General features: G+C 41.4%; 1 protein-coding gene across 1 annotated transcript; it reads right to left on the minus strand.

Annotated features, from left to right (window-relative positions):
- Positions 1-506: 506 nt before the first annotated feature.
- On the minus strand, positions 507-11,945 carry crfb1 (cytokine receptor family member b1; the record flags this gene model as incomplete). The annotated part of the gene is made up of 8 exons (XM_079170210.1): positions 11,820-11,945; positions 11,164-11,266; positions 10,883-11,003; positions 4,646-4,806; positions 3,953-4,116; positions 2,811-2,967; positions 1,872-1,999; positions 507-1,343 (listed from the first exon to the last, which is right to left on the minus strand). The coding sequence occupies exons 2-8, from the start codon at positions 11,210-11,212 to the stop codon at positions 507-509; spliced, it is 1,617 nt and encodes a 538-aa protein (XP_079026336.1). The 5' UTR covers positions 11,213-11,266; positions 11,820-11,945.
- Positions 11,946-12,588: the final 643 nt, after the last annotated feature.

Raw genomic sequence — 12,588 nt, forward strand, 5'->3', positions numbered from 1 at the left:
TGTCATGGCTGATTTGGATAGAACAGAGCCAATACTAATGTTATTAATAACACCTGCACTTTTCCTACTATGACAAGTCAAAATGTCTGCTGTGAAAAATAATTCAGTAACATTATATTCAATAAATTGGACTTTGGCTAATGTAAGGGATCTTTATGTTTTGCTTTTTAGGCTGTTCTGTATCATTAGGTCGGATATATCCTCTCAGAGAGGTTTCACAGTTATGACTTGGATGCTAACAAGGACGCTCATTTTAAGATGGAAACTGGTCATTTTAAGAACTACAGGGGGCTACTATGGCGTTGTATTTGTAGGAGAAATGTATTGATGTGTGTCCTTGTATTTCCTTAAGAATAGGAAAATAGACCACTGTTAACCACCTTAACTACATTTAAATATTTCAGACTTTTGGTCTGGACTTTTTTTTTTTTAAGAAGGAATATTACTTGCAAGGATGTTACATATTAATGATAGTCATACACACAGTAACACGTCAGAGCAACATTTCATGTGTGTCCCATATATCCGGAAAATTCCTCCTCCTCCTCCTCCTCCTCCTCCTCCTCCTCCTCTTCCTCTTCCTCCTCCTCCTCCTCCTCCTCCTGTGTTTCTTCATGCTGCGTCTCACCATCACAGGTACTGAGACAGCCAGACGAAGTGTTCATACGTCTGGCTTCATACCCACCCTCAGTAAAGTCTTCTTGTGTAGGTAGGGTTAATGCCAATGTTGTCCGATCATCTGTGTGGCTCAGGGTCCGTTTTGAGTTTGTGGGCAGTAGAGGCTCCAGATCAGACAGACAGTCTGTGAGAGATTCTCTTGTATTCTGCTCTTCTCCCTCGTCCCCTTCCAGTGCAGCGAGGGTGACTGAGAACAGATCGATATTGCCTAAGCTCTCACACACCTCTTCCTTGTCCTCCTTCTCCTCCTTCACTTGACCTGTGACTGGTCCTTCAGGCATGAAAGAAACCTCTGTTCCTTCAGCTTTGGCCTCGTTCTGATCAAGCCCCCCATGCCTAATCTCAACCTCAAACTCTGTGTCCTGTACTTCCGCCTTCACTGTCGAACTCCCGGAGCCCCCTGACACAGCCACCTTGCTGTTCCCGAACACATCAACAGAGTCCTGGCAGGAACTTTCACCTGAGGAAAGCTCTGCGTCTCTGTCCATGTAGACGTTTCCCCCTTCCTCCTCTTCATCCTCCTCATCTGAGTCAGTGCCCCTGGTGGCAGCTTGTGTAGCTGGGGGATTATTGGGCTTCCTCTGTTTCTCCGTCTCTGCGCCAATGGAGATGTTGTCAGGGACCGTCCTTTCTGGTGTGAGGGTGTAGCCTTGGCTCAGTGCCTCCTAGAGTAGCAAAGAGGGAACAAAGAAATAGAGACAGAGGAGGGAGAAGAAGTTGGGGAATATGACAGTGTAATAGATCAATTGAACTCTAAGATGCACCATCCCTGCTAAATACAGTAGGGTATCATCTAATCTACAAAATCAACTTATGGAACTGGAGGCAGCAAATGTTCAGTGTGAAATTAGAAGGCTAAATTGAAGCTACAATATCTCCTAAACAGCAGTGAACAGGAAGCTGGACTTACTCATTGGTATTAAGTGTCAATGCATGAAGGATTGTTAGTTTCAGAAAATTACAGAAATTGTTGCACACAGCCTGTCAGATGCTGTTTGACAATCCAACAATCACGTTGTTTGAAGCACACTGACTTCAAAGTACAGTTAAATGTTATGTTGATAGCCATTGAGAGGCATCGAATCTCAGATCTTAAAATGTTTAAAGGAATAGTTTTACATTCTGAATTCTAAATGCGTACAAAAAACAAAATGTCAAAAATCAAGACAGACAGACAAACTCAAGTTTCTTACAACGAGTACTCTGGGCAGAGTTGCCTTCATTTTACAAAGGAATCCAGTGTAGTAGAGGCAAAACATGAAGCTCATTAGGGCACCGATAACAGTCAGAAGAGCAGCAACTGCACCTAAAAAAACAGGGTCTGCAGACACACACACACACACACACACACACACACACACACACACACACACACACACACACACACACACACCACACACACACCCACACCCACACGTGCACACACACACACACACACACACACACGCGCACACACACACAGAAGTTTTATTGCCTCGCTCTTTGCTCGACCGTGTACCAAAAAGTGTGACCAAAGTCATTTTTGACTTATGGCATTACGGTAGTATTTAACTCCAGATGGTTTTGCAGACTTACATTGTAAGTTTTTTAAAGATCCATCCATTCCATCTATTATCCATAACTGCTTATCCATCTCAGGGTCCCAGCTGACATTATATATAATGTATTGTACTTTTCTATATTTTATATTCATGTTTCTTGTCTACATATCAAAATTCCAAGGCAAATTCCTTTTATGTGAAATCTACTTGGCAATAAGCTGGATTCTGATTCATTGTGCTGCCAAATGATACCACACTTTATTAGGCATGGAAACACTGGGACTGTCGGTTTTCTATAATATACACATCCTAGACAATAATAGCTTTTCCTTTGAGGAAAACACGCCGCAGGATTCCCAGGCTGTCATGGCAGGAAAAGGGGTCAAAAAACAACAGCCCCAAACATGTCCACCTGTCATATATGATAATAAATTATTTCTGATCTCACCATTTATCCAGGTGCGTTACAAGTGTGTCATAAGTGTATTACAGGTGAGTTACAGGTGCATCAGGAACCCCTGGCCATAAAATGACCGAAACAGCACTGGCTTGGGACATTTACCTGCACTTCTATTTGAAAGTTCAGCTCACCTCGGCTTGGTTCCACAATGCTAGTGAAGGTGCAATTCAAAGCGGATGGCACAGTGTTTGTGTTGGTATTAATCCTTATGTGCACCTGTACACAGTACTCCGTGCCAATCTGTAGGTTGTTCACAGTATAACTGTTGTTTGCTGTGATGGCGGACTGCTGCAGGTAAAATATGAAGAAAAAAGTTAAATGATTTCCATTTGAGCCTCATCCGTGACCCCAGCACTCTGTACATTAACCTACCACGGGATTCGGTGACAGTATTGGGTTTAAAGCTTGGTATCATCCGTGGCACTTATTTTATCTTTCCTAGCAGTCAGACATCTATGGGATCATGAAAATACCTTTGATGATATGAGCCGCTAGTAAATGTAAAGTTTTTACTTTTCCCTTAACGTTTGCACGGGGAATTCTACGTGACTGAATCACTGAGTAACGCACAGAGTGCCGAGGTCGCATATGGCACCATTTCCATTTCCAAAGAGGAGATTGGAGTTTTCTAGTTCTAGTTGTTTTTGTCTGAGGCAGAGGTATGATCACAGCTAAACCCACAAGGCCAGAGGAATAAGTGACTTGGATCTACATTAGGTAATACAACTGTTCCTTTTCAGGGCAGACAGATTTGTCAAAGCAGGAATGGCTGCATTCCATTTAGGTGAGCCTGTACCAGGACTCTGGCATTGTCCATGCTCTGATGTGGTTCAGTGGGACACTAAATGGAATAGGGTTTTTAATTACACCTGTGCTTTTCCTGCTTTGACAAGTCGAACGTTGAGCTGTGAAAAGGTCAGATAGTATGTGCAGTATTCAGGGCAGCAAACACACTGAGAAAAAAATACAATAAAAAACAATTAACAAAACATGATGTGATCATGAGATGAATCAAATTTAGAAGGTAGTCCAATAATGTATAATATCCAATTTGCTGTAATTCCTTGCCACCGTCTACTAAGGTTTAACTCAACCAATGAGCCTATCTGTCCTTCTGTAGAAGCTCTGCCTCAGGAAACTATTTGGTTAACTGGTTGTGTCTATATTAGAGGAATTAAAGTAAATGTAAGACTTCATGACAACATAGTCATCATACACAGTAGAGTTCATGAGAAGAAATTTGTTTGACAAAGGTGCAAAATGCATGTCTTACCTCTGCTCCTTTATGTTTCCTCCAAAGGACTTCGAACTGAACACCGGAGTAGAATGTCTTCATATCTTTGATTCCTGAACTTCGGTCAGCTTCAGGGAGTGACATGTTGAGATGGATGCAGTGGCCACATCCAGCCAGAGAGACTTTTGGAGGACCTATTATGGCTTGTTAGAAAAAAGAAAGCACATTCTTTTTAAATTAAAGTCAAAAAGGGTGGCAGAGAGGGTGTGAAGTGAAATTAAATCTGAACTTGTACATCTCAAGTGTATGGCATGTTTTTGGTGCATTTGCATTTTCATTGTTTTCACTTTCAGACAATATTTTGGCCAATGCTCTAGAAAATGTGAATACATTTGTAATACATTTGAGTCAGCTGCTCATGTGGTGCTGTTATTTAGTCCATGCATGTTATGCTTGTATTTTGATAATCTTTTCAACCTCAGTCAAGACTAAAAGCCTTTTTACAAATTTTCTGAACGTTTTTTAACATGGATGGAAACACATTTATTGACTGATCATTTCAGCCTTAGCTCAAGCTGCTACTAAAGGTAAAATGAGGAAAATGGCAAAATTCCTCTAATCTACCTCAATAAGACTGAGTCTTATCTCTTAGCGACAAATAATAACATAATATGTCATTCATCAATCCAAGGCAACAAACATGCAACTCAAAAGACGGTCATGTTGACGTACTCTGTGTGAAAGGGGTGAAGGTGACTTTGTTGGATTCTTCAGACAGGGTCTGGTTGTAGGACGCCTGGACAGTCAGGGCATACTCCTTCATGGGTAAAAGCCTCAGCTTAAATGGTGTCGTCGTTAAGTTTGATAGATGCTTCCTTACTCTCCCCCTCACCCTGCAAAGAAAAACAAAGAGCTCAAACATTTGATTTCATGCTTTCGGTGCTCTTATTATGGAAGGATTATTTCTTTTGTTCAGTTGACTAGGGGGAATAAACTATCACACTATCACATACTCAATAGTAAAGTTTGATTATCGGTCGATATGGCTCAACACAGATATATCAGTATCAGTAATTAACAAGAAACTGCAGTTTAGACATGCCAGTGTTGAAAGTAACATTTAAATAGTTTGTACACCAGAGAGCACTGACACGTTTATGATTCAACTGTCAAATGTCCTGTTCAGTACTTGTCTTGTTTACAATTCTTTAATAACACAATTTAAGAGATCCTTCACAAAAATGTTGATGCAATGCGTTCATGTAAAAAAAGAAAAAAGTTCAGCAGAAATATCATTCTGAGACTTTTTAACTCACAATATGAGCATAGGCCTCTAAAACCCAGCATAGGTTGGGTCTAGTTTTAATAGCACCCACATTGCACACACTCTGTGTTGAATATCAGCATGAGTACACTCAGGCTGAACACAAACACTGTTAATCCACATATTTGAAGATCACAAAAACTGTTAAAACTCTCATGAGTCTGAGATGGTCAGTTTAAATGTATCAGGTGTATATACACTCAGTTACAACTGATTACTGTAGGTACACCAACTGTAGCTGGAACTAATGACGTCTAATACAGCAGTCCTGCAATAAATCCTACCTTCCCCAAGGTTGTGATGTTCAGATGTTGGTTTAGAGAGGCTGTAGTTTGTGCTGCTGTTGAATCGTATTGCATTGAAAGAATTACTGAGATGACTGTCTAATATTTAGTCTACTCCTCTGTATAATAAATGGGGCAACTGTTTATTCAGCATAATATTGCCTACTGGATGATGATTCAGTCTTTATTTACCTATGATATAGGTTAAAACTAAAATAGTTTGGTGATAAATAATGTTTACAAAGGAGCTAAAGCAGTAAATGCTCTCCAGTAGGACAGAGACTTCAGACACCAGCAGAGCTACGAGTGAGAACAGACAACGAAACCAGAGGGAACGAGTGAGAGACGTGTGTTGACCACATTTATGGACCATAATCTAGTAAACCTTTATGTGTAAGGGTTGATTTTAAAGTAAATTTGATGTGAGAGAGAGAATATAGAGCAAGACCTGCAGCGCTGTAACTAACATTAAGTCTGAAAAATAAAACTTCTAAAACTTTCCACGAACTGTCTGTTTGAGTTCATAGAGGAAGATTTTAGAGAAGATCTTAAGTATCAAACACAACCTTTCAATATTAAAGACTACTTTATTACTCTGTCGTATTTTTTTTAACTAAGCAACCAATCTACTTCCTGTTTACATCAGCAACCACACGCATGCCCAGTGTACATGAAGAGTCACGTGATATAGTATGGAGATCATTTAGAAAATGATGCTAACACGTGTGGACGGAGATCGTTTTCAGTCAATACTTTCCAAACTGTGTTAAGAAATCTTATGTATACATTCATTTCTGACAATGAGATCATAGTGGTTTTAACCAACATACGGTTTAGTACCACACGCTACCAGTCCAGCTGTGGTGACATTGGTACAGCTGTCTCTTTGTAAGGCATTGCTAATATATCTTAGCTAGTACATTGTCACATAGCTTAGTAACTGATTTTAGACAACATTGTTTGCACTGCAATTTGTTTCAAGGATAAAACATGAGACTCTACTTTTGCTAAAAACAGAGAGTAGGCCAGAGGCTCTGACGCACCCTGGTCACTGGACGTCTCGTTGCAGATTTTAAGAGCCTATACTGAAACAGCCTCTTGTCGTTTTCAGGCAATTTAATGAAATTAAACATGCGTCACCTCTCACAGATTTATTAAAATATGTACGCTTTAAGAAGCAGCTGTGGAAACGGATACTAAGAATCACCCACAGTCATTTATAGATTGACACAGACTGATTTGGGCCCACTGACTTTTCCGCTTCAACTACAGTGTTTAATTGAAATACAGTATTTATATGTATTTTTAATTGAGAACAATCTCAAAATAATATGAATCTCACCCACTGGTATGTGCGCTCCATTGCTGTGGTAATGGTACCAAACTGACCTCAAGTTATTTGCTTTTTGCATGTTCACAAATCTTTTTATTTTTTTTTCTCAACCTTCAATTGTTTTTTCTTTTATAGCAGTTTTAGTAGTTGAATCTTACACTGCCCAAAAAAGTAACAATGCATCAAAATCAATGTTACTGCTCATGATATTCCAGACTGTGATAATCCTCCCAAAAATGCGTCAACACAAGGCTGAGCACGGGGTTATTTAGTGTGATGCAATCTGAAAGCTCACTATAGATGCCACTAAATCACACTGCTCCTTTAACTTGTAATTCAGTTCTGTCACTGCAGGCAAATACAATCAATTGAAATGTCAAACTTCACAGTGACTGTCAGAAGCAAAGATCAGATCATCTGAAACTGAAATACACAAACAAAGAAACACTCACATCCCGTCACAATATCTTTTTATAAGAGTGCTTGAATTATCAGTTCCTTAAAAACCATCAGCCGGCCTCTCTGTGGTCACAGCTCCACTGCACCCACACGAGAGGCCTTGGAAACAAACCCCACTGTGACACAGCGCCTCCGCCAGTGGTAATGCCCACCAGTCTGTTCCACGGTAAACCCGCGCGCTCAATCACATCGCACAGCTTCTGGAAAATATCCTTGGCTGTGGTGCGACCGTGCATTTGAGACAAACAACTCTTTCGTCACTTGAATTGGTCATAAACACCCCTGATGAAAATGGCTAGCTGAGCAGTGTCGCTTTTGTCTGTGCTTTCGTCAAGCACCACAGAGTATGCAGTGAAACCTCTTGCCATTAAACTCCACAAACAAATACTGCAATGTCCATTTATCTTGAAAATGTGTTCATCATCCACTGTCCTTTTCGGTTTGGAAAGAGACATATTAGTTGTTTGCAGCCAAACAACTAATAAAGCCCCGCGTAACCTGATCTCTTCTTATCCAAAACTGACCGGTCATGTGCGGACACCTTTGATCTTTTAATAGAATTTCGTTTTTATTTAAATTGTATGTTAAGAGGTAGATTAAATTAATATGAAACAACTAGAAAAAGGAGGGGAGGGAGCCGGCAGTTTGAGACCCATGGCCTAGCCCTAGTGGTTTAAAGTTCTAACCATTAGCCACAACGTCCTCAAGTTTACTAAGAACATTTGATGCATGTTGGCTCCATCTCTCTTAGCTTTCATTTCCTGTTGTCTCTCTACTGTCTATATATAGACCCTGTAGAACGCTATGGACCTGAAGATGTGAATGATTGACTTGGGGGTGGAGAGAAGACAGGCTGAGGTGGATCTGAGGGGCAGAGAGGGTTAGTAGGGAATGAGCAGGTCTGTAAGGTATAGGGGGGGGGGGGGGGTTGTGCTGAGGTATATCTGGGTGTCATTTAGATTGAAATAGCAGATAATCTGACTGAGAGGGGGGATGTAGATGATGAAGGGGAGTGGGCTGAGTATGTAATCTTGAGGAATACCGTGTGTGACTTTGGATGGTAAATGGACTTGCATTTGTATAGCACCTCTCTAGTCCTCTGATCACTCCGACCATTACATGTCATATCATTCACCCTTTAGCACACCACCTGCCCATCGGGACCCTAAACTAATTCATACACCAATAGGAGCAATTTGGAGTTCAGTAGCTTGCCCAAGGACCCTTTTGAACAGATTGAGAGAAGTCCACTGAGGTCTGAGAGCACCAAAACATTGCCAAAAGAAATCCAACGGAGCAAGAAACAAGGACAGTCAGACAATCAGATAACTTGTAAACAAGCCTGGAGTTTAGCCAGAGACTAGCTTCTACTTTATTAAGAGGCAACACTGAAGGTGAGTGCACCTGAAATGTTGCTAATAATCGTATTCATATTAGTTTGTTGCACTTATTGTATTAGTTTGTTTCTGCACTGCACTGTTGCTCTGGTTTATGCTCTTAGATGCTTGTTTAACAAAGGAGATGCACTTATGACTTCTGGTGACTAGTAGTTCTCTTGAATACCGATGTTGAATACACTTATTGTAAGTCGCTTTGGATAAAAGCGTCTGCTAAATGACTGTGATGTAATGTAATAATCTCTCATAGCAGAGGGAACGCTAATTTACTTGGTAATTTAGGTTTAGGTAATCATTTTACTGTCCACTTACAGTTTTATTGATATCACCACATTCCTTTTTTTTTTAACAGCTCATAGCTCCAACAAGGAAACCTGCAGGCAGACCCCTCTCAATAGTTCTAAAGTAATGAGCCAAAACAATCAAGTTGGCCACATAGTGGCATTAACCACACTAAAAACTAAAATGTTCTTGCTTGGCCCATAGCTTAACTTTCCATCAATTTTTCCTACACAACCCTTTCAAACCCTTCTAAGAGATACCCTGATAACTAACAAGCAAATGCACAGAGCACGCACCAAAACCTCCTTGGTGGAAGTAATCCCAAACATCATGTAATGTCTTAGATTTAGTCTGAAAATATGCAAAAAACTTGTAAAGATCTGAAGTTATGATGCACACACAATAAAACTGTATCTCCCTTTCTCAGTTGGACCACAATACAGCTTTGATGAAACAGATAAGTAGTTGGAGAATATACTGTGAACCGATCGTAAAGTAGGAAAATAATAGCAGCTTTTTGGAAAATCAAAAAACTGCTAGGTCTAGGTTTCTTTGTAATTATTCAACAATAGTGTCAACACACTTTCTAAACTGATACCACAACAAGGCTTTTGCTTTAATTCCATAAAACATGTTTTTCACTGAACAAAATGAATTTCCGTATGATATTACATTACAGTCATTTAGCTGACGCTTTTATCCAAAGCGACTTACAATTCAGATTCTATCACACCGTAGGCACAGCTACGGGAGACATTTTGGGGTTAAGTGTCGCTCAAGGACACATCGACATGTGACTAGCGGAGCCGGGGTTCGAACCGCTGATTCATCTGATTGAAGGACGGCTCTGCTGTCCACTTAGCCAAAGTCGCCCCAAGATGACCCAAGGGAGTAAATTATCCAATCAATTAACTTTTACCTCTTAAAAGCAAAACTATGTACAGCCTGTTAATGGGTTAAAGAAGAATGCAGTGGAATTTCCCAGTGGCTGAAAGGCACACGTTTGACCATTTTCTGGAGAACTATGATGTACTGAACGTACACAGATTATCTGACAATCTAGAACAGGGGTGTCAAACATACGGCCCGCGGGCCGGATCCGGCCCGCCACGTCATTTTATGTGGCCCGCGAATCTACCAGCAAAAAAAAAAAAAATGGAAATCGCGCACGGCGGAGCTCCTCCCCGATCCGCGCGCACACACCTCCACCAGCGCATGTGGCAGCAGCAGCCCCCCCCCCCCCGACGACGACGACGGAGCAGCAGCACCCCCCCCCCCCCCCCCCCCCCCCGCCGACGACGACGACGGAGCAGCAGCAGCAGCACACCCCCCCCGCCGACAACCGGCCCTTTGGGGGCAACCATGATGCCGATGCGGCCCCAGAGCAACAATGAGTTTGACACCCCTGATCTAGAAGGACCTGGGTGATACATTTGTGTATTTTAAGCTGCGCTGCACCTTCATATTCTCCATCTTTACAGCTGTATGTTATGTTTATTTATTGTATTATTGATATTATTATTTTGTGTTAGTTAATTAGCATCTATTATTTATTTCATTGTTGACAATAAAAATATGTTTCAATAAAAAAAAGAAGCCAAACTTTACACACAAGCAACTGTACAAAGACTTTGCCTGAATAAAAGAACAAGCAGACTACATTTGCAGCGTAGTCTTGTTTGTGAGTAAAATTTGAATTTGAACAGACCGTCCATGCCAATATCACCAAAGAAAAGTGTTGAGGTTCGATAACCACCCCAATCAAACAAGTGAGTATAAGATAAGTATAGAATACAGTCTGATAGGAGATGTTTCCTCCTACCCAAAGAGAAAATGGCATCGGGGCATTTGGTAGGAAATGAGAGCAGGCAGCAGGATGGTGAACATTACCTCCAGCTGATCCGGTACTGTGTTCCTGCTGGGGTGCCAGGGCCAGGATCCCAGTGCAGGACATGCCGGAAGTTGACAGAGCTGACATTGAGATTGACCGGAGCAGGAATGGAGCTGAGCACTGTGTGAACAGGTGAACACGTGATGCAGTGTGACTCACACACAGCTGATGACAGCACAAGGTGCAAAGACACGCCCGAGAGGGAGAATGGTATCTCAGGTATTCAATCACATTGCTGTAAAATGTAATTCACTTATCTGAGTGAACTTGGTTTACTCACCGGCATCAAGAAGTAATGTGAGATAAAGCACGAGAGGCAACCCGTCCATCCTGGCTCATACAGCAGCAGACTGCGGTGTGTCCTCCGCGCATGGTGATCGGTACTGTTTCAATCCAGACAACATGTTCCTTAAGTTCGCTATGAAGCACTCACACATACTGCTGGACGTTCTTTATTGAAATAATACCTACATTTCTCTCTCTTCACTGTCTGATATTTTACTTATTATACAACAGACTTTATGAACGTTCTGTTAAAGCGCGCGCATTGGAGTCATTACAAAGGTTCATATGAATAATAGTACGCGAACTGTTCCAATTCAGAGCTAATGTAGCTACTTATTTACCGTCATTTTTCTAATGGAGACCTGCCATAACTGATAAACCAATATTTCACAACTAAGAAGTATTAAAGTGATACAAAATACCGAACACAGATGAGCACTATTCTGACAGAGTTCATTGCTTGTTGCTCAACAGCTGATTTTCTACTATTAATAATGATGTTACAGCTACATTTAACGTTACAGTAAGGATATAGCCTCGAGCGGATCTGAATGTTTAACTTGTAAAGTTACAGTAGTGTTAGTTAACTAAGTGTAAGTTAATTAACTAGCATAACAAACATGTCATGATATTGACTGTTCAGTGACTTACCAACACACACCGCTTGTGAGAGTCGTTTCAATGTCCGATTAGCAAAAGCGATAGACTCGGTGAGCAGCCCGTACAGTAGCGGCTTGTTTCCGTCTGCTTCGACAAGCTGCACCAGGGACACTCCAGAGCGGAGATAACGCTTCAGCAGCTCCGCCAAAGGGCTACGGGCTGTCTCCTGAGGGGGCGTGGCCATGAGGCCGCATCTCGTTTGAGAGTGTTGCGAACATAATGTGGATGAATAAATAAAGACTGGGTTATATTTCCAGAGTGTATTTATATTTACTTTAGCTACTAGTAGACATGTTAAGCTGCCAGTTCTCGCGAGTTTGTTAATGAGACAGCGAAAGGTCCCGAAGGTTATTTTCCTCCAGATTAGTCGGTCTGAAAAATACCATTTGATTGTCAGAATGTTTGGAAGATACGTGGCTTGTGAAAGGTGGGTCTGGTGTTTACTTTGATGACTATGGAACGCAAGAATCGGTCATAAACTGTGTTCACGTTCACTTCAAACTCCCATGTGAGTTATAGACTCCGTACCTGCCAACAGTCTCCTCACGTGACACAGATACAGGCCACTGACTCTCAGTGGGGCGTCTCTACATTGAACTGTCTCTGTGTCTTTCTCATTTCCCGATGTTGTACCTCCTCGAGGCAACAGGCAGTTAACAGATCTCCTCGCTCCGGAGCCGTCATTTTAAAGCGACATCAATTAAATATGACGTATGGCACTCTGCATCAGCTGTCCATTGTTTTGTTGTACTGCTGTATT

This window comes from Pholis gunnellus (assembly GCF_910591455.1).
Source record: "Pholis gunnellus genome assembly, chromosome: 12".
NCBI classification, from domain to species: Eukaryota; Metazoa; Chordata; class Actinopteri; order Perciformes; family Pholidae; genus Pholis; species Pholis gunnellus.